Source organism: Perna viridis, chromosome 9 (assembly GCF_037379345.1).
Source record: "Perna viridis isolate PV_CMFRI_1.1 ecotype Kerala chromosome 9, ASM3737934v1, whole genome shotgun sequence".
Classification (NCBI taxonomy): Eukaryota; Metazoa; Mollusca; class Bivalvia; order Mytilida; family Mytilidae; genus Perna; species Perna viridis.
The window spans coordinates 811,576-832,224 of NC_142453.1; the positions used below are offsets into that span (position 1 = coordinate 811,576).

The 20,649-nt window shown below is 31.7% G+C and overlaps 1 protein-coding gene across 1 annotated transcript; it reads right to left on the reverse strand.

The window, feature by feature from the left end:
* Positions 1 to 7,833: 7,833 nt before the first annotated feature.
* LOC148606023 (uncharacterized) lies at positions 7,834 to 12,854 on the reverse strand. Its single transcript, XM_088546823.1, has 7 exons — positions 12,641 to 12,854; positions 11,886 to 11,973; positions 10,856 to 10,978; positions 10,222 to 10,274; positions 9,479 to 9,630; positions 8,291 to 8,362; positions 7,834 to 7,988 (listed from the first exon to the last, which is right to left on the reverse strand). The coding sequence occupies exons 1-6, from the start codon at positions 12,735 to 12,737 to the stop codon at positions 8,306 to 8,308; spliced, it is 570 nt and encodes a 189-aa protein (XP_088402949.1). The 5' UTR covers positions 12,738 to 12,854; the 3' UTR covers positions 7,834 to 7,988; positions 8,291 to 8,305.
* Positions 12,855 to 20,649: the final 7,795 nt, after the last annotated feature.

The following is a 20,649-nucleotide window of genomic DNA, read 5'->3' on the forward strand; positions in this document are numbered from 1 at the left end:
TTTAGATAAATCTAAGATTGTACATTTTAGACCTCAGTCATTTAATAGATCTTCCTTCAATTTTATGTTTAATGGAAATAACTTAAAATATAGTTGATAGATTTACTTACTTAATGATTTTTTGAATTATAATGAGACTGCCAAAGCTGTGGCAAAATCTGCAAGCCGTTCACATGGTATGTAAATTGGAAAATGTAAAGCTAATGGTGGTTTTGAATAGTCTGTATTTACTTAGTTATATGATACACTGGTTATATCAGTAATAGAAAATGGTACATCCATTTGGGGTGCAAAGGAGTTCACATGTACAAATGCAATAAAGAACAAAGCCATGAAATTTTTTATGAGTGTTGAAAATAAACTCCAAATTTGTCATTATATGGAGATATGGGCTGGATGCCATGTATTATAAAACTACGGTCTTGTATTCTACGAACATTGTCAAGCTATACAAAAAATATCATCCTGGTTTGCCCACTTTTAATTAATGGTTTAAATAAACATGGTTGTAATGTTTTAACAATTAAAGTCTGTTTCTGAAATGTATGTATGATATTACCTGTATTTTACCTGTAAAATCTGATAAATGATATTATGTTCAACTGTTAAATTTATAGGAATATGAATCTTACCAGATAAGGGGTTAAAAATACATGTACAAATAGTACACACTATGCATTATGTGTAAATAAGAGCTTTAAACAATAATGATAGAAAAAAATATGAATGAATAAATAAATAGTAGAAACATGTGATAATAAAAAAATATGCATTATATATGCACTACGTTACTATATACTACTAAGCATCAAGAGTAAAAATGAAATGCATGGTACCATGTCTTGCTGGCAACATTTAATGCAAGCAATCGATGTAAAATAAATGTTTCTCAGCATTAAATTTTATTCGGCTGAGCGCGTATGACATGTGTATAACACAAGGCTAAAACAAAATTATCCACATCCATATAAATTCTCATCCCAGGAAGAATCAAATATAGAGTAATCAAGGGAACCAAGGTTATAGCGGTAATCAAAAGAATGTAATCCAGGGACAAAGACCAGACATGGAAAACAGACATTCACAATAAAGAACATAAAGTAACTAAAATCATACATACAAAGTAACAAGAGTAAATGAGCAAAAAAACCCGCCGAGTTGCTCATAAAAAGTCAAGTCCGGGATAGACAAACGAGGAAAGGAAAACTATGACCCGTTGAATACATCAGTTTTCATGGTGCTGATGGATACATCATAACGATCCACGAGTTTATGGTGACGACCATAAAATTTCTGTAGTGATGACTTCAATCTTGTAGCAACATAACCCTGTTCCAGAAGCCTATTTGTTAGAGTTCTAGCGCGATACAAAAAGTATGCGTAGTATCGGCAAGCTCTGGCATGACGTATGAGTTGTGATATGAACACTCCAAACACAGGAGCCGAAGGGATGTTGTCACAGATGAAAGGAAAGTTAACAATTCTGAATGAAAAGTCATCACGTTTGTCGTAAAGTTTGGTCAATAGTTTTCCTTTACCATCGATTTCTAAGTGTAGGTCAAAATATGAGGCTGACTTCACAGTGTCTGTAGTATCCTTTATCTCAAGTTCTGTTGGGTAGATGCGATGTATCAAATCCACGAAATTAGCAATTTGGAAAACACTTAAACTCGGCGTCACATAAAAAACATACTGTTAAAATTTGAATAAAAATATTTTCTACGACTTTATTGACCCCTACCGTCGTTTAAATTGTCTTAAATGACTTGCTCATTCGTTTAGCCAAACGGCTTCTCTCTAAACATTGAATCGTTAAATTCTGGTCAGATTTTAATTCTCGGTGCCAATATTTACATTGTAAAAAGTCGGCCATGTTCACAGTGATCGGTTTGCTATGGGGATGTTGTTTACGTTTAAATGGTTTGTCTAAAAACCGAAGAACCCAGAATGTATTTCGGCGTTATTTCGGATATCTCGGATTTATTTTACGCGAACAACGTACAATACCGAGAAGTTGATCAAGCAGACGATTGTCACCGGAGTGGACGAGAACTTACGAACTTCGTTTGTAAAAAAATCGTCCCGTATAAACCAACATGACGGATATTAGTATGGGATTTTCCCGTTTGGATTTGTTACGCATGATTTAAGCTTATAAGCGACTTGTTGGCTAAACGAATGAGCAAGTCATTTAAGATAATTTAAACGACGGTAGGGGTCAATAAAGTCGTAGAAAATATTTTTATTCAAATTTTAACAATATGTTTTTTATTTGACGCCGAGTATAGTTAAACATACAGATTTCTAAAATAAGGTCAAACAAAATGTCTCCTTGGACAGTTGTGAAACGGCAATCACAGCACGCATGCATCATTATTTTAGCATTCAAGAACTAAGTTCGAAGTTCAGAGTAGCTAATCCATTTTCATATGTCAGCAACAGTTACACACGGGTTAAGGAACAAAAGACACACAAACAAGTAACGTATAAAAAGTCACAGAAAAAAAGTCGTGGGAAATATAGTCACGGTTTACGTATAGCGGAATTTTTAGTGAAAATATCAATTGAAAATTTTAAAATTTGTACTTCATAATACTGTTTATATCATTTAATACTGAAATTAATTATTTTTATATTATGTTGGCATATAAATGACTGATAAGTTGAAAGTTTAATCTTCAAATAAAAAAGAAGATATTTCCTTAATTTGAATTTTTTTTCAATAATCATATAAGCCATTTAGTTTCTTACATATCATTTGTACTAATAAAATGGCCACATCCACCAGAACATTTAGAAGATAAGTAAAAAGATGAAATATAAACATTTCCTTCAGTATAGTCTGGTAGTATTTGTAAAATAAAAAAAAAATTATTATATTAAGATATGCATTTCTTTCCTTTTTCTACATTTACTTTTATTACTTTGTATGTATGATTTTGGTTACCTTATGTTCTTTGTTGTGTGTGTCTGTTTTCCATGTCTGGTCTTTGTCCCTGGATTACATTCTTTTGATTACCGCTAAAACTTGGTTCCCTTGATTATTCTTTGATTACCGCTATAACCTTGGTTCCCCTGATTACTCTTTGATTACCGCTACAACCTTGGTTCCCTTGATTACTCTTTGATTACCGCTACAACCTTGGTTCCCTTGGTTACTTTTTGATTACCGCTATAACCTTGGTTCCCTTGATTACTCTTTGATTACCGCTATAACCTTGGTTCCCTTGGTTACTCTTTGATTACAGCTATAACCTTGGTTCCCTTGATTACTATTTAATTACCGCTATAACCTTGGTTCCCTTGGTTACTCTTTGATTACCGCTATAACCTTGGTTCCCTTGGTTACTCTTTGATTACCGCTATAACCTTGGTTCCCCTGATTACTCTTTGATTAACGCTATAACCTTGGTTCCCTTGGTTACTCTTTGATTACCGCTATAACCTTGGTTCCCTTGATTACTATTTGATTACCGCTATAACCTTGGTTCCCTTGGTTACTCCTTGATTACCGCTATAACCTTGGTTCCCTTGGTTACTATTACACATTCAAAAAGCAAGCAACTATTGCTTCAAATATATATAGAAACATACAGGTACATGTATGACACCTATTTTGAAACGGACTGTACAAATTCATGGTCAGTGAACCATTTGTCTTTTTTATTTGTACAACCGATTTATAATTGGGGTAATTAAAAGTAGGCAAACCAGGACTAAACCATAGAAAAATGTGTAATAGCAGAAAAACAGTGAGTTCAAGTAAATCTAGAAAACTTAATATGTCACATTTGCGTAAAACAGAATATATTTTAAATAAAAATGTTGTAAAACATATTGAAAATGAATCTTTCATTATGTATAAGCACAAAAATGGTGTAATGACTAAATGACCATAGTAAACTTAGAATTTATAGATCATTCAAAAATGAATATGGTAAAGTGAAATATGTGAGCATAAATATGCCAAGTAATTATCGAAGTGCATACCCTTGATTTTGATATGGTGTGGCATCTGTAAAATTTGAACTTGCAGATACGAATGTTTATCAATCGAAGATAAAATATTTTTTATGATGAATGTGTTATGAACAATTTTATAGAAAACGAAAAACATGTTTTATTTACATGCCCGTTATATACAAAATAATGTAATGAGTTGCTCATTTACTTTTGTTACTTTGTATGTATGATTTAATTTACTTTATGTTCTTTGTTGTGAATGTCTGTTGTCCATGTCTGTTCTTTGTCCCTGGATTACATTATTTTGCTTACCGCTATAACCTTGGTTCCCTTGATTACTATTTAACAGAGCTTGTGATATTAATAATACGTTTATGAATATATCAGAGGATGACACAATTTTGTTTTTATTCAGGAATGACGATATATGTTTTTACACTGCCAAAATCTGCAATATTTTAATTCATAGAAAGAATGTTTTATATAAATATCGTAATTTGTTATGTATTTATTAAAGTCTCCCGTAACTCTTATGAGGGTGGCTCTCGAATGATAGTAATTTTATCACTTTTAATTTACGTTATGTATTTTATTGTATATATATCTATATGAGAGGTGAGAGTTAAATAAAATATTTTTTGTCTATATGTCTGTCTGCATTGGCCTAAAGTCAGTATCGTGTTGAACGTTTGTCTAAAAACACCGTGGTGGTAGAATTGTCGGATGGTGTTTTTTCCTGAGAATTTTGGACTGGCGACATGTGTTAAATGTGGTCAACAGCTCATAGTTCGATCTTCAAGTGACTCTAGTGTTAGCGATAGTAATGATGAATTCAAACTGAGATGTACGATAAGAGTTTCTTCCGGTAGACACATTCAACTTTGAAAATGTTACAACGTAATAATTTAATTTCAGGTATAACACGCTTTCTGATTCGAAAACAAATTGTGTCCATCATCTCATTGACCAAACTTCGATATGTGATTGTGACATCTTTAACCTTATTTGACGATTTACTCGTTTACTTTTGATACTAAAATCAAATTACAAAGAATGACTGATATATATTTTTTTCGGTTTACTTGAAATATTCTCAATGCCCGTGGTGCACACTTAATGATATCCTGCTAAATATTCGCAGGTATGCTCCATTTGATTGAGGTTATTTCTTCATAGACCGAAACAAATATAACAGTCATTCCTTAACTGTCCGGAGGTCGTGATATTTTAGTTTGTGTATATCGTGTATTAACTTGAATTATTATTTATCTTGTTTGTTTTCTTTTCTGTTGTTTTACACAATTCTTAAGAGTTCTACTCTGCATTGCGTTTTGTATTTTCATTTAATTCATCTCAAGATTTACTCACTTATTACTTTTATAAAAAAAATATTAAATTATACTACTAGGAATTGGTCGTTCTATATTTTATTCTTGTAAGAAGTATTTTGATATGGTATAAATACTCGGGGTTTTATGTGTATAATTGAATACCGGAATGAGAGTTGCCACAAAGATGATATTTATGTTAATAATTGATTTTTGTGCCTTTCAAGTGTGCTGGTTAACCGAAGCTTTTCATTCTTATTTTACTGTTACTGGCTTTTCCCCCGAAATGTCTTGTTAAAAAATTAAACCATTTTTGAGATAACATAAATTGATCTAATATGCTTAATTAAGTATTAGTCAATTGTATTTATTGTGTGTGTGTTTTCAATATTAATTAAAAATGCTCCCAGTTTTAGCGGAGTCCGAGGAGTGGCTCATTTACTTTTGTGACTTTGTATGTATAATTTTGTTAGTTTATATTATTTGTCATGTGTGTCTGTTTTTCATGCCCGATCTTTGTCCCTGGGATACATTTTTTTGATTTCCGTTAGAATATTGGTTCCCTTTATTACTCCTTCTAAATGCATAAATTGATGTTATGTTTTATTTGCATATTTTGTATATGTGTATGTCTTCTATTTTGTACAGTAAAGTATACCTTACCGGTGCAGCTCGTCAATATTCCCAGTTTTGTAGTGGGAGACAAGGTTCTGCTGTTACTTTTCTTACTTTGTACGTGTAATGTTTAATGTTTTTTGTGTGTATTGATCGAATCTTGGTTCGCTGGAATACTCTTTCAATATGTTTGCTGTTATCACTTTGGATGACAAATTTCAAATGATAGCTAGAAAATGTGTTTTCAAAAAGTCAAGCCAAATGACAGATACAAAAGCACAGTCATTAACATATCGAGGTGTGCTATGATTTAAAAAATCATTATCAAACACATCCACTTCCGGTTGAGGGTAAAATAAATCGTACCTATCCAGAAATGGGAATCTATATTTTAACTAAGATAAATTTGATTTTAACTTTGTCTTTGTAGTCTGGGTCGACAATGGTTTCTTTCGTAATGGAAGAGGGGGTTTACTGCGCTATAAAACTGAAATTAATCTTTCATTATGAAATACCCGTACCAAGTCAGGACCAACGCGTTTGTTATCAGAATTTAACCCTGCTATTTGTTATAAGGGTTTTCCTTTTTGACATTCCTTTTGAATATTGCTAAATTTTATTAATTTGGTAATTTTGATACATGTATTACCAAATATCTGCATATTTGATACTTTTTGTAGAAAATTAGAGCCTATTTTTTTTACAGTTTTTTTTCACGTTATATGAATAATTTATTTGTATTTAGTTCCCTTTTACTCTTTCAATATGGTTACTGTTTTACTAATTTTAATTATTCTTGATATTCAATTATGTCTTTTTAAAACAGGTTCGCATAAGAATCATACAAATAATGAATGAAGTGAAGAATGAAAAAATGCTCTAAAATTTTGTAAGTCTTTCTCTTTCGGAAAGAGTAACCAAGATAAGATGGAACGAATATAACCCAAGGATAAAAACCAGACAGGAAAAGTATACACAATCTACAAAGAACATCAAATGATCAAAATAACACATACAAAAGAACAACAGCAAATGGGCAAGTCGCACTACACCAAAAGTTAGGAGCAGGGACAAGGTGCACAGGTAGAGTAAGCGTCCTGTCCTTTTCTTGAAACACCCGCCGATGTATATGATACACATAATCTGAGGTTTTGACAAAATTGAGTAAATCTACAGTTTTATTTAATTTAGTTGAAAAAATAATCAAGGGAACCAAGGTAATAGCGGTAATCCAAAGATTGACTGCACTTAAAACTAGGAGCATGGACCAGGTGCACCGGTAGGGTAAAGAAAAGAATTTTCCAGTTTTTTCACTTGATATCACTATACAGCAAGTTATTTTTTCTCTACTTTCTCACCACACATATTACATGCTTTCATTACAAATACTAGTAACCATTGAGACATATCCGTTGTACTTACATTTATGCGAAAGTTAACACAATATAAAGTATTCCACGTATCATGGTTGAACAATGGAATAACCGACAAAGTTATTGATATTAAAGACTATATCACAAACTCAAATAGCCCATGAGACGTTTTACGAAACAGTGGTTCTAATATGGACTATGCCAGTTTTCCTGGTTCTTATAACAGCCATTTAGCAGTCCAAAAATAGTGACTTTGAACACTATCAACGTCTATCTTTTGTTTCTTAATATATTATTTTTCCCTTCTGTCATATTGTTACGTATGTCTATTTGAGCTCAGGAGTTTTCTTTTGCTATAATTTAACTAGAGTTTTACCCCATTTTTTTTTTGTTTACCGGCCCTTCCAAAAACAAATAACGCATCAACAATTAAACAACAGATGACTATAGAAGCAACCTACATCACTGTACTTACCATTTAGATAAGTAATTTCTTTATTACTTTTGATACATGTAAAGCGATTACTTCTATTTGTATGAAATAAACAATTAGTTTATATCAATTTTATTTTTTTGTGAGTCAAATGAAGGTGATATCATCTGTAAATTTCTTCTTTATATCTCCATCAAACGAATGAAGAATATTGAATTCAGTAAATATTATTCATCATACCATATTGCTGATAAACCGAACGAATGATCCAATAGTCTAAAATAAAAAAGAAATATTTATCAAATGGAATGGTTTTGGAAATACTAACATCAATACATGAGTATAAATACTGGCAGAGTTACGTATCTTTGATAAAATATGAAAACAGACAAAAACACAAATGAACACATGAATATGCATATACATGTATCGATGGAAATCAATAATTGTACACATACTGAGTAATAAAATAAAAAAAAAATAAAAAAAAAAACCACACACACACACAAATGCTAATAATTGCACATGTTATTTTTAAACCATGAAACAAAATGTGTCAAGATACAATATCTGCTTACCAACTTTATCTTTTTTTATGGTGGTGGAAAAAGTGGGTTTGAATTCAATGTATTTTTCATATTCTTGCATATCTGCAAAAGAATTAAAAAAAAAAAGATCATACTGAGTGTGGAAACCTGATGCTGTGTATTTTTTTATGCACGGTAAAATCTTGACATTAAAGTACCTTGATTTATATAATTAAATGACCAACAATGTAACTATTAGATTAAAAAAAGAAAGAAAAGAATATTATTTACTTCCATTTAAGGTACTGACTGACAGCGAAAAAGTAAAGGATTGTCAATGACATGACTTAATAAAATAATGAGAGCTTGAGTTTAATTGTTTGGAATGATAAGCTTAAACAAAGATGACATCGAACCAGAAAATGGATGTTATCTATATGAATTTTTAATGAGGTTTGGACTCATTGAATATTTATGTGCTCTTGTATTTGCATTTGCAAAATAAATTATCAATGTATGTTTTTTCACAATAGATAACAGATGAATATATGTATTAAATCGGTTTTAAAATCAAAAGAAAATAAAGAAATAAAAAGAAAAGCGAAAAAGAGATTCTTATATAACATGCTTCAAAGCTCTTTAGACCCCAGCCATGGTAAAAAAAAGTGAAAAACACATGACCAACATTTCGTGCAACACATAGGTTGCGTCTATTCAAAATATGAAGACACTAGTCATATTAAAATGGAAATAAATCACGGAAACTCCATCACTATCGCTCCTGGTAAAAGGAGACATAAATAGTCAACACGTGGTAAAATATTGATAAAATGGAGTTTCCGTGATTTTTTTCTTAATTATAACATTTTTGGACATGAAAATATTTGCCTGAATCGACACAAATTTCAGAAACTGAATATACACACCAATAGCCAAACATACAATTGAATATATGCACATTTGTGTTTGAAGTTTCTACTTTTATATTTTTATTTTTGTATATTTTCTCGTAAAGATTAACGTTATGAACACATGGGTAGAGTTTTTAGTTTGCATCTGACTTAACAAAATTGAAGTCTCATTAATTCAAGGGTTACATAACTGTCATCCAAAACCAGGGAATGCAAGGTTTTACATTCAAAAATATAGTACTGCGATGCGTTTATTTGAGCCATTTGCAAGAAACATAATTTGAATCACAAACAGTTTTAGGAAAATTAATTAAATAAGAATACAAACTTCTTCAGCTAATTTCTTTTTGAGTTCTCCGATTAAACTGGAACTAAGATTAACTGGCCCCTCTGTAGAGCCCGATGGTTGACTTGGTTTAAAGCCAATCGTCATTTGGCCAATAATAGCACGACAGTAGCCCACCTGATTTGTTGCCTTAACTGAAACATCATATGCATCATTAAAGAACATTCTGTTATATAACAATAATATTTTTCACTTATTACAACAATACAACACTGATGATAAGAGGCAAATAGATAAAAAGGCAGCACAGAATTCATGAAGAAATAAGTTGCAGTCTTTAAAAAACTCAGGGAGTAATTCATTCATATCCAAAACTAATTTTTATTTCTGGTTTTGAAACAGTTACTGATCAAATAACAAGGTTTTTTTTCTTTTGGTTGTTGCGCTTTTGAGACAAAAATTGTATAGATTGTATAAAAAAATTATACTTTGTAACTGTTATCGTTCTTGATGTGGTTGATGTTAGTGGGAGATGAATGCACGATCCCCGTAAAAATAAATAAATAAATAAATAAATAAATAAATAATTAAAAATAAAGTGAAGTAGATCTGTTTACAGAATGGAATATCGCCTTGTTAAAAAATTAACATATGTAGACCCAAAAGGCCTAAATTTTTCGGAAGTTTTTATACATCATGAATCATTTCTACCATTCGAAGAACTGAAATCTTATATGGACTGGTACATCAGTTGAACCAAAAACACGAATAAAATGAACACTCACCTATTTCGATGTAAACATTAACCTTTCTTGCATTGGCTGTAAAAGTTCCTGTTCTAATACAAAGTTACAATATTTGTGATCATACACAAAAAAATCCTACTGATCTTTCAGAATAACTGTACTTTTTTTACTCAAAAAAATTGTTATCAGACGCATGCACAACGAGTTTCTACTTAAATGTATCAAGTTACAAACAAAGTAGTGGTAGTGTATGCGGAACGACATTTTGCGGTTTGGTGTCAAGCGTATATCGTTTTCTTAATCAAGCCTATGTGGTCTCTAGCTCTATTTGTGACAGTCGTGTTTTATCAGTAGCCGTGATTGAATAATATTTCACAATTCTTTCTTTTTGAAATTATTTGGTTATAATTGTACCGCGAAATTCGTCAGAAAATGTATACCCACAAAAATATCCAGTTATATGAATCTGATGCAATTTTAAGTAAATAGACATCCATCAACGTATTTGTGTTTTATCTTTGTATACAAATGTAAGGAAAACATTTGACTATATTACATATTGAAAAACATACCAGTCATCTAGAACCAAAAAAAAAAAAGAAAAAGAAAAACAAATAAAAAACAAAAAACACATCTTGTTTGTAAAATAAATAAAACAGTATCAATAAAATACATGATGCCAGCAAATGACCAAGTTCCAACCATCTGCACTCCTAATTCCTTTATTCGAATTATGTAATGAATCTTTGACTCTGAGATTTCGATTGTAGGGGAATCTGTTTCCGAAATATCTGTCCTTTAAACAGAGAGCAATGATAAATAAGGATTCAGATAATATTTTTCATATCACTCCTTCTTATCTTACAGTATCTTACATAATTTATGTTCTACTTTTTAGTAACTTTAAATTATGATTACATTATGGGAAGAACGTATTTTATGCCAAAAGCGTTAAAACACACAGAACAGAATTGAGAGATTTGATTACCAGTACTCAATTAAACAGAAGCCCACAAAATGTTCTCCAGACAAACGCAAGTTTAAGGTAATGTAAGAGTAATCAAGGGAACCAAGGCTATAGCGGTAATCAAAAGAATGTAATCCAGGGACAAAGACCAGACATGGAAAGCAGACACACACAACAAAGAACATAAAGTAACTAAAATCATACATACAAAGTAACGAAAGTAAATGAGCAACTCGGACTCCACTAAAACTGGGAGCATGGACCAGGTGCACCGGTAGGGTAAGCGTCCTCTGCTTTTCTAGAAACACCCGCCGAGTTGCTCATAAAAAGTCAAGTCCGGGGTAGACAAACGACGAAAGGAAAACTATGACACGTTGAATAAATCAGTTTTCATGGTGCTGATGGATACATCATAACGATCATGATGACGACCATCAAACTTCTGTAGTGATGACTTCAATCTTGTAGCAACATAACCCTGTTCCAGAGGCCTATTTGTTAGACTTCTAGCGCGATACAAAAAGTCTGCGTAGTTTCGGCAAGCTCTGGCATAACGTATGAGTTGTGATATGAACACTCCATACGCAGGAGCCTAAGGGATGTTGCCACTTATCGAAATTTTATTAATTGATATTGTAAATTTAAAGTACTAAAAACCATACATATCAAAAAAGATTGAAGACTTAATAATCATACGAGAACACTATTGTTTTATTATCTGTTTGATTGTACTTACACTGTTAAGATTATTCCTGCTATGGAAATTGGTGAAATTTTTACTCTACTTATTTGAGCGGATAGAAACTGGCTAACACTAGTGGATACTACAAAAATAACATGTGTAAAGTACATGTCTAAACAAAACCAATTTGGAATGATGAATTTGTCCGGTTGAAACAGCTTTTTTTTTAAGTTATCTAATTTTAAAACACATTTAAACTGACAAAACGCCGTCAATATAATTATGTTTAATACAACAAATTTTTGCCATTCCGTGTTCGGTTTAGGCAGATTTGACTGTGATTCAATCAGTTATATAATATTTTTCCCTAGGAGGTCACAGAAGTATTTTAGTCATGTTACATGTACATTTATCTCATCAACGATTTTTTATTTCATTAGCTAAAAATACTCAAATAAATTATAATAAGTTACAACTGTGCTTTATTTTCAGTTTATTTAAAACTTGATATACTTGGTTTTTTGCAACGTGTGATTTTGTATTTTGTCATAGACAGAGACGGTAAGCTCAGCACTAAATTTTCATTCACAGTCTAAAGTAGTTTATGAAAAGACGTGCCAAAATAGAAGGTACAGCCATCAGAGTGAAGCTGCATATACATAACACTGTTCCCACCATGATTTGCTGAAAGTGTATTGATATAAAATGGTAAAACAGTCATACACGCGTACAGTAAAACAAATTTCTCCCGGCACTTTAAGGAGCTGCTGAAATTTAGATACCAATAAAAAAGAAATCTGTGTTCCTACCTGCCTGTTTAAGACTTGATGTTAACTCCCCATTTACAGTGTTATGAAAAATACTTCCAAGAAAAGCTGGTACCATTAAATACTTCACAAAATCCATAGTGATATGATCTTCCAACTCTGAAGGTTCTGCAGGAACCTATGAAGTTTATTGAAACACGAAAGTATGTAGCTTTTGAAACGCCTATATTTGAAAGACCAATTAGTGTTTGTAAACGATATATTATGTAATTTGGGGAATATACCTTGTATTACCTCTAGCAATACCAAACAGGATGCAAAGTAGTAGTCTTTGCAAGAATCATGCAAGTTTTGTCATATGTGTTGCACCCCCAAAAAGACTGTACATTTTTATTTTTGATATTAAGTTGTCTTATTTGATTATATGATGAAATGTATAATTACTTATTCCAATCTGTCTGCTATTCGCTGACAATTCATGTTGAAGATCCAACAGATTTTATTGTATTTTAGTGTCAATTACAGAGTTATCTTCCTTAAGTTTGAGTACTACAGTATATTTTATTCAATATTTATCTCACAAGAAAAAGGATTATGTGAGTAGCCTCGTGGTAATTTTTGTTTACTATAATATTTTAAACAAAATATCAACAATAAAAATAGAGAGGCTTTCCAAGAATGAATTACAATTTGCACGATTGTTTTATGGAATACTACTTAATAGTTTTAGTGTTGCATAACGAATAAAATATTTTACATGTAACGATAATGTGTTAAAGTAATAGTTAAGCATAACTTTAAGATTACATCAGTGCACAGGTATTTATTTCAAATTATGGAGAATAGAACCTTTCATGTTAAATATAGGAAAGTCGATGAACTTGCATGGAGCATGCTCAACATACACGTTCAAGATGGATTTTTTTCTTAACAAATATCGTAAAATTTATTTCCCCACCCTGTCCATTCAAAATCACCATCCCATTAAAAAAAAACTCCAGCCCATTTAAAATCCCCGCCCAACGCCTCATTCTCCATTCTTTCCCTACATTGCCCATTTACCTTAGAATGGTAAGTTCTGTAGCCTTATGCACTTAGAGTAACAACTATATGACCTAAATATTTCATTGAAAGAATCTCTTGATGCTTAGCTTATACGCAATTATATATTTAAAGACGATGTTGCATTTTCAAGAGATTAAAAAGCACATGCATATAGGTTTATGGGTTTATTATAGTATGAGATATGACATTTGTTTTATTAATTTTTACGAACGTATTTCTTGTATTTTTTTTTCAAAAGAACAAATACGTTTGGTATTTAAAAGTAATCAAGGCAACAAAGATTTTAGCAGAAATCAAACGAATGATATATAGGGACAAACTCCAGACATGGACAACAGATAACACAACAAAGAACATAATGTTACTTAAGCAAAACGTACAAAGTAACAAAAGTAAATGAGCATATCGGACTCCACTTTAAAACTGGAGGGATGGTCCAGGTACCCGGGACCATCTAGGGTAAACGTCCTAGATTTTCTAGAAACACACGTCGAGTTGTTCATAAAAAGTAAAGTTCGTGGTAGACGACATATATGGAATACTTGCACATATTTAAGTTGATTATTAGTATACCAACTTGTTGAACTACATAAAACATATTTGAATAAATTGTAAAAGGCCAAGTTTTAAGGTTGATTGTAAAATATAAACTTTCCGTTATTTCTTTCAGTCATTGAATAAATTGTTATTTATCATAAATAACATCTATTTAATAAATGATATACGCAGTATGCATGCAGTAACTTATGATTTCATAAACATGGTGGCAGGGACGGTGCATTACAAACTGTTATTTTTATAAACAAGTCAGGGCAAGACAATTTCTAAAAAGTAGTTTTCCTTTAATGAATATGTTGCTGAAAAAAAATGTTTTTATTTCATTGCAATTTGCATTATAATTATCATTTTCTCACTAATGAAACTTAAGTTAATTATTAATTATCAATCATACATACATGTAGCATGCAAATATTACAGGGGCTTACTTCAATCTTTTTGATGTGACAGAGTAAGCAAGAGAACCAAGGTTATAGCGGTAATCAAAAGAATGTAATCCAGGGACAAGGACCAGACACGGAAAACAGACATACATAACAAAGAACATAAAGTAACTAAAATCAACCATACAAAGTAACAAAAGTAAATGAGCAACTCAGACTCCACTAAAAAAAGGGCGCACGGACCAGGTGCACCGGTAGGGTAAGCGTCCTCTGCTTTTCTAGGAACACCCGCCGAGTTGCTCATAAAAAGTAAAGTCCGGGGTAGACAAACGACGAAAGGAAAACTATGACCCGTTGAATAAATCAGTTTTCATGGTGCTGATGGATACACCATTACGATCCACGAGTTCATGATGACGACCATCAAACTTCTGTAGTGATGACTTCAATCTTGTAGCAACATAACATAAATATAGGTTGCTTGGTATGCAGGCAAGTTGTTGTCATAAAGTTGATATATAGAAGTATAATTATATTGCCATGTGGAGGGTCGGTCTGTGGGTCTAGAGTGTATGTGGCCCATCTATATTTGGGGCTGCATTGGCGATCTAATTAGAAAGCTCGATTTCATTATATAGGGCAAAACAGAATAAAAGCAAAAACGATAATGCTACATATTTTCTAGGTATATATTTTATTAGATCTAAAGTTTCAGAAACTTTGTCTGAGTGCTCCTTTCAATCGTCGACATATCTGAAACAACAATAGTAAGTTAAGAATTAAGTAAACTATGAAGTTTTTACTTCCTAATGTTCTTTTTGAGTTATAATACATTAAACTACTTTAAAATTGACTTATTAAGCAATTCTTTCGTATAAGGCCAGTGCGGACTTTATCCTTAAAGCAGTATTTTTTGGCTCAATATAAGTGCCTTTCGTAGCAAATTGGATATGAAGCGGGTGTTTCTCGAAAGGCAGAGTGCAATTACCCTACTGTTGTACCTGGACCATCCTCCAATTTTTCAGGTGAGTCTGAGTTGTTCATATAAGTTTGTTACTTTGTAAGTATCATTTGGTAAGATTATGTTCCTTGTTATGTTTGTCTGTTTTCATTGTCTGTTCTTTGTCCATGGATTACATGAGAAATACCAAAAGTTCCAGTGATCGAATCTGACTGATTGTCATCATTACGAACCATTGCATATTTTTCGTGCTTATTTATATTTAAAAGGATCATGTCTTCACTTGTACAAACCGATCTCCGAATTTTTCCTTTAAGCCTTATGATGAATGTAGGTCTTCGCTTAGTTAATTCTCCAGTAGAATCACTAGATTCATCCGGTTTAAATGTACAAGCCATAACATCAATTCTGACAAAACATATGTTTATTCTATTCCTTAAATGTCCTATTAAAAAGAGCACAAAACTGTAGACAATCAACTATTGTTTACGAATTTCATTTTCATACATTATATTTAAGTCAACAAAATAAATATTTTGACATCAACCATTTTCAACGAAATCACAAATATGATTAAAATAAAAATGTTAGTACATAAATATTACTAAAATACATAAGTAGATTACTATAATAAAAACAATTAAGTGAATTTGGCACAGGTCTCATACTTGTGCCAAAATTAGGAATTACTAGATAAATCATCACACGTATTTCAATAAATGCTATTGGCAAATGTTATTCATTGTGTGTTCGTTTTTTTTATATTAATGTCATGCTATTGTCATGGTTAACATGATGTGATTTAAACGACTTGTGAAATATGTATACTATGATTGCGGGGTGTAGCGAAAAGGCCGTCATAGTTGTAACCCGGGGAATAATCTTTTTGCAGTTACTCGATCTGATTTCACTCAGTCTAATTTTTGCGATCTTTTTTTTCCAATTGTACAATGATATAATTCGAGGAAAAAAAATATATTAACGGCAGTTGAATATTTGCGTTACGTGTCCTACTGCAAAAATAGAAGATATATATATATATATATATATATATATATATATATATAAAACTAGAACAAAACGAAACGTTTACTCAACAACAAAAAGTTTAGGACCACTGTATTTTTTTCATTTTCAAAAATGAATACAATCTAGATGGATTTAAATACAAAGCAGAAAGTATTAGATTTGAGACATATTAACATACTATTTACCAGATATTTTACCGCTCAAATACGATCACTTTAATAGTGAAAAAAGACACACTGGAAATTCAGGATTTTTACAATTTTGTTTTATTTCTATCAAAAGGCATTCACAGGTTAGCTAGAAATTCAGTTAGACTTCTTCGCTCAAAACAATTTTGGAAAATGAGACGTCGAAGTACATTCCGCTTGTGGAATGAATGACCATTCCCGTACAATTGTACAAAATAACCAGGACAGGCACGTACGGCTTTGCATGAGCCTCAGCAATCTGGATACGATGAGTATGGTAATCTATATTTAAAGGTGGGTGCACAGTGGGTTCCGTAACATGTAAAACAGAAGAATTAAGTCTGTTCCAAAATGTCCGATATTTTATGTTTTCAGCTATTGTACCCCTATATGTATCTGTTGAGAGGAACTGTCGATGACAAGCAATTTTACGGTCCCTGTGGGCATTTTTTAATGTGAAAATTGTCTGCCTGTCAAAAAATGGTGCCATTAAAAATGATAAAACCGAATGACGAATGATAAATTCTCCTGAGGCAGACCAAAGTCCCTACAGCCTTCCTGTATCATTATGTGTTGTCCGTTAAATGCTCATTTTATAAATAGATAGAAGAATGTACTGCGAGAAATCGTTTAATTAATCAGAAAAGAAAAAAATCTCATTTAAACACCAGAAAAAAAAACAATTTCCATAAATTCTTAGCCTTTTGTGAACTGACTGATTCAACAAACATACATGATACAGGGGAGTCATACATGTACATGTATCACAAGAGGCGGAAAAGAAACATATGGTTGATACTCAAGAACGTTTTTGTGGTCCTTACTGTATTCTTGCGCAGTATATCGTTCAAAAGAAATAAATGACTGTCTGATAAATCATTCAAAGTCATTCAAAATCGTCCAAAAGTGATTTCAGCAATAACGCTTTAAGATTATTTTTATGGAAACATGATAATGCACCTTAGTAGTATAACAAAACAAGGGGTGTGGCTGGGGACTTTATCAGATGACAATTTCATGGCATGAGGAAGTTGGCATGGTTGGGCGAAAATTGGTAGAAATCAAAATTATTTGTATGTTTATCATTGATCCTTTACTTCATTTGAAGCGTCTTTACAAGAAAGAAAAATCTAGGAAAATATTTGCAACTTCATAATTTATGTTAATAACATAAGTAACTCCTATGTACTAACATATAATAGCAAAACATAAGCTAGGAAGGGGGTGAAACACTGAATACCCAATTTAGGTATTCTGCCAGCATGTTCACCAGAAAAAAATAATCATGAATGAATGTATATATTTACAACAAGATCAAAAGCATTCATCATCATTAAGAATATTTTCCACAAAAAAGCACTAATGTCATATATAGCACATCCATAAAACTGACAATGAAGCTTTAACAATAGCATTTGTATCCTGTAAAGGGGAGATAATTTCTTAATTCGTCATTAGACAGTCTTACTTTCAGACGTACATGTACAAATATAAAACTCTTACTTATACATGTATATGTATGTGTATATAAATTTGTATGCAACATATAAATTCCAAACACAAACACATTTTGTACATTTGTATTATTTAGTAAGGTTGGTAATGTTTTGTCCAGTTTGTTTCCAATTCTCATCATAAGTTCCAGATTTCAAAGTCTGGATTTATCCATTCGGTTCTTTTTTAACTGGAGGCTCTCTGTGTTCCAACACTTTCTGCGCCCTTACACTCTCTAAGACGACTCTTTTGCCTGCAATAGAAATAGACAAGCTCTTTATTTTCACGATAGTTTAAAAAAAATATATATTTCTTTATTGACATCTTTTAACAATTGACACAATATGCCCTTTAATTGATAAATTGAATTGCTCAGAATTTCAATGAATAGTAGGAATCACCTTTAAATGTATGTACATGTTCAAGTATGATAATTAGGAAACCTCATGAACATTTATTATTTGATAAAGGAAATGATAGACGGGGAACTGCAATGCTTCAATCACATTCTTGCATTCTTCCTCACTTGTAATTCAAGCAAGTAAACAAAACACAAACAAACATTTGAATGTGAATACTGGTATACTCTACACAGACAAAAAAAAACATACATGCGCTGTTACGTTTTATAAGCAACCCCGAATGTAAATATCATATTTATTCAGCTTTTTATAGACAAAGTAATTTTAGGAAAATGTTTTGTTACTTTTTGTCTTAATTTTCATAATACCGAAGCAGGGACAAGCTTTACAAGCGCCCGGCAGCCAATACTAAGTTCTAAAAATTCTATATGAACCCTAACAAAAAAAAATTTCTGTTATGAATCAATTTTAAAATTACATTTACAAATGATAATATATGGTCGGTATTCATCAGTGTGTCCTGTAGGTTGTATCTAATTCCTTTAGGCCATTTGACTAACAAATAAACAAACAGCTCCAGCCACTGAATCCCAAAAGGTATTAGGTTGTACTGTATACGACCAATACAAAAAGTATTCACCACATTGGGAATCAGGCTTATAGTCGTTTTTCATAATTATGAAATGCAAACCATTTTGGCAAGTTTTTCAAAGGGACGTAACCCACTACTCTTAACAACCTGGTTGGCGGTCTCATTGGGCAAAGGGAAACTGTTAACATTTTTATGGGAAACTTAAACTATTTTCACTTCGGTAAATACCTGAATGGTTTGAAATAAGTTATCCAAAAGAATCAAAGTACTTGCTGCGGCTCTTTAATATTTGAATTTGAAGTCTACTGCTGTCCATTGCTCCAGTTTGACAGAATACCAGCCTGTCAGATGACAAATTTGTAAAAAATATTCCCTTTTACTAAAAAGCTTAAAAGAAAAAAAAAAAAAACGAAGCCAAAGTCAGGAATATGAAAAAGGACTATTCCATGCAATTCGCTATTCAGTTCATTTAACCATGCATACATTGTAAATGTTTGTACATCAACAACTACAAATTGTACATTTGTTCTTTCTTCAGTGGTAATCGAAATGAGTTTGGCTTTTCTATTTTTTTTTCAAAATAATAATTATATCCGTACATTTGTCTTACCTGTCTTTATTGAATCCATGATTACTGGCGTTAGAGTTTCCGTGATTCTGTCCAACATTTAGCAATACATCAATTTGGTTTATCCTTCACACACATATATCGCAACATGGAAAAATGTTGTTCTGTGTTCTCCAAAGCCCTTTAAAGCATCCCTATAATTCATGCAAAATGACAATCTGCGTTAGGCTTTCAGCCAAATTTTTGAATGGTTAAGCAGTGTTTCATAACAATCCATGATCTCCACTACTCCAGCGTTATTACCCATAATCACGTCGATATTTGTTCGTGACAAATTAGATACAGACCCTTCCGATAAAAAGATACTCAACCACGAGTTATTCATCTTATTTAAGATGTGTAAGTTTTATTATAACGTAGAATATAAATGTTCTCCAAACAAGCAAAGAGGGAACAGAATGCAGGGATTCGGAACATTTAATCGGACCAAAGTAATCTCGTTCCAAATATTGCTTTTGTATAAAATATTGTTTTCCAACTTGTATTTAAATGATATTTAGAGTTTTTTTTGTCTGATTTCAGTCTTTTAGTTGACTGAATTTAATGTATGAAAATTGACATATGAAATATATAAGATTTGAAAAAAAAATAAAAAAAAATTGCTCAACAAATTTCAAAGTTTTACGAAAAAATACCTCTTTTTCAATTGCATAAAAAGTTCTGAAAATGACACCTTACAAATAGGTAATTTATAGCAACACTGATATTTTAAAAATAACTATAGTTAATGTTAGGCATTACTGCTATGACATGAATCCGAGTTACCCATATCAAAACAGTATAAAAACCCC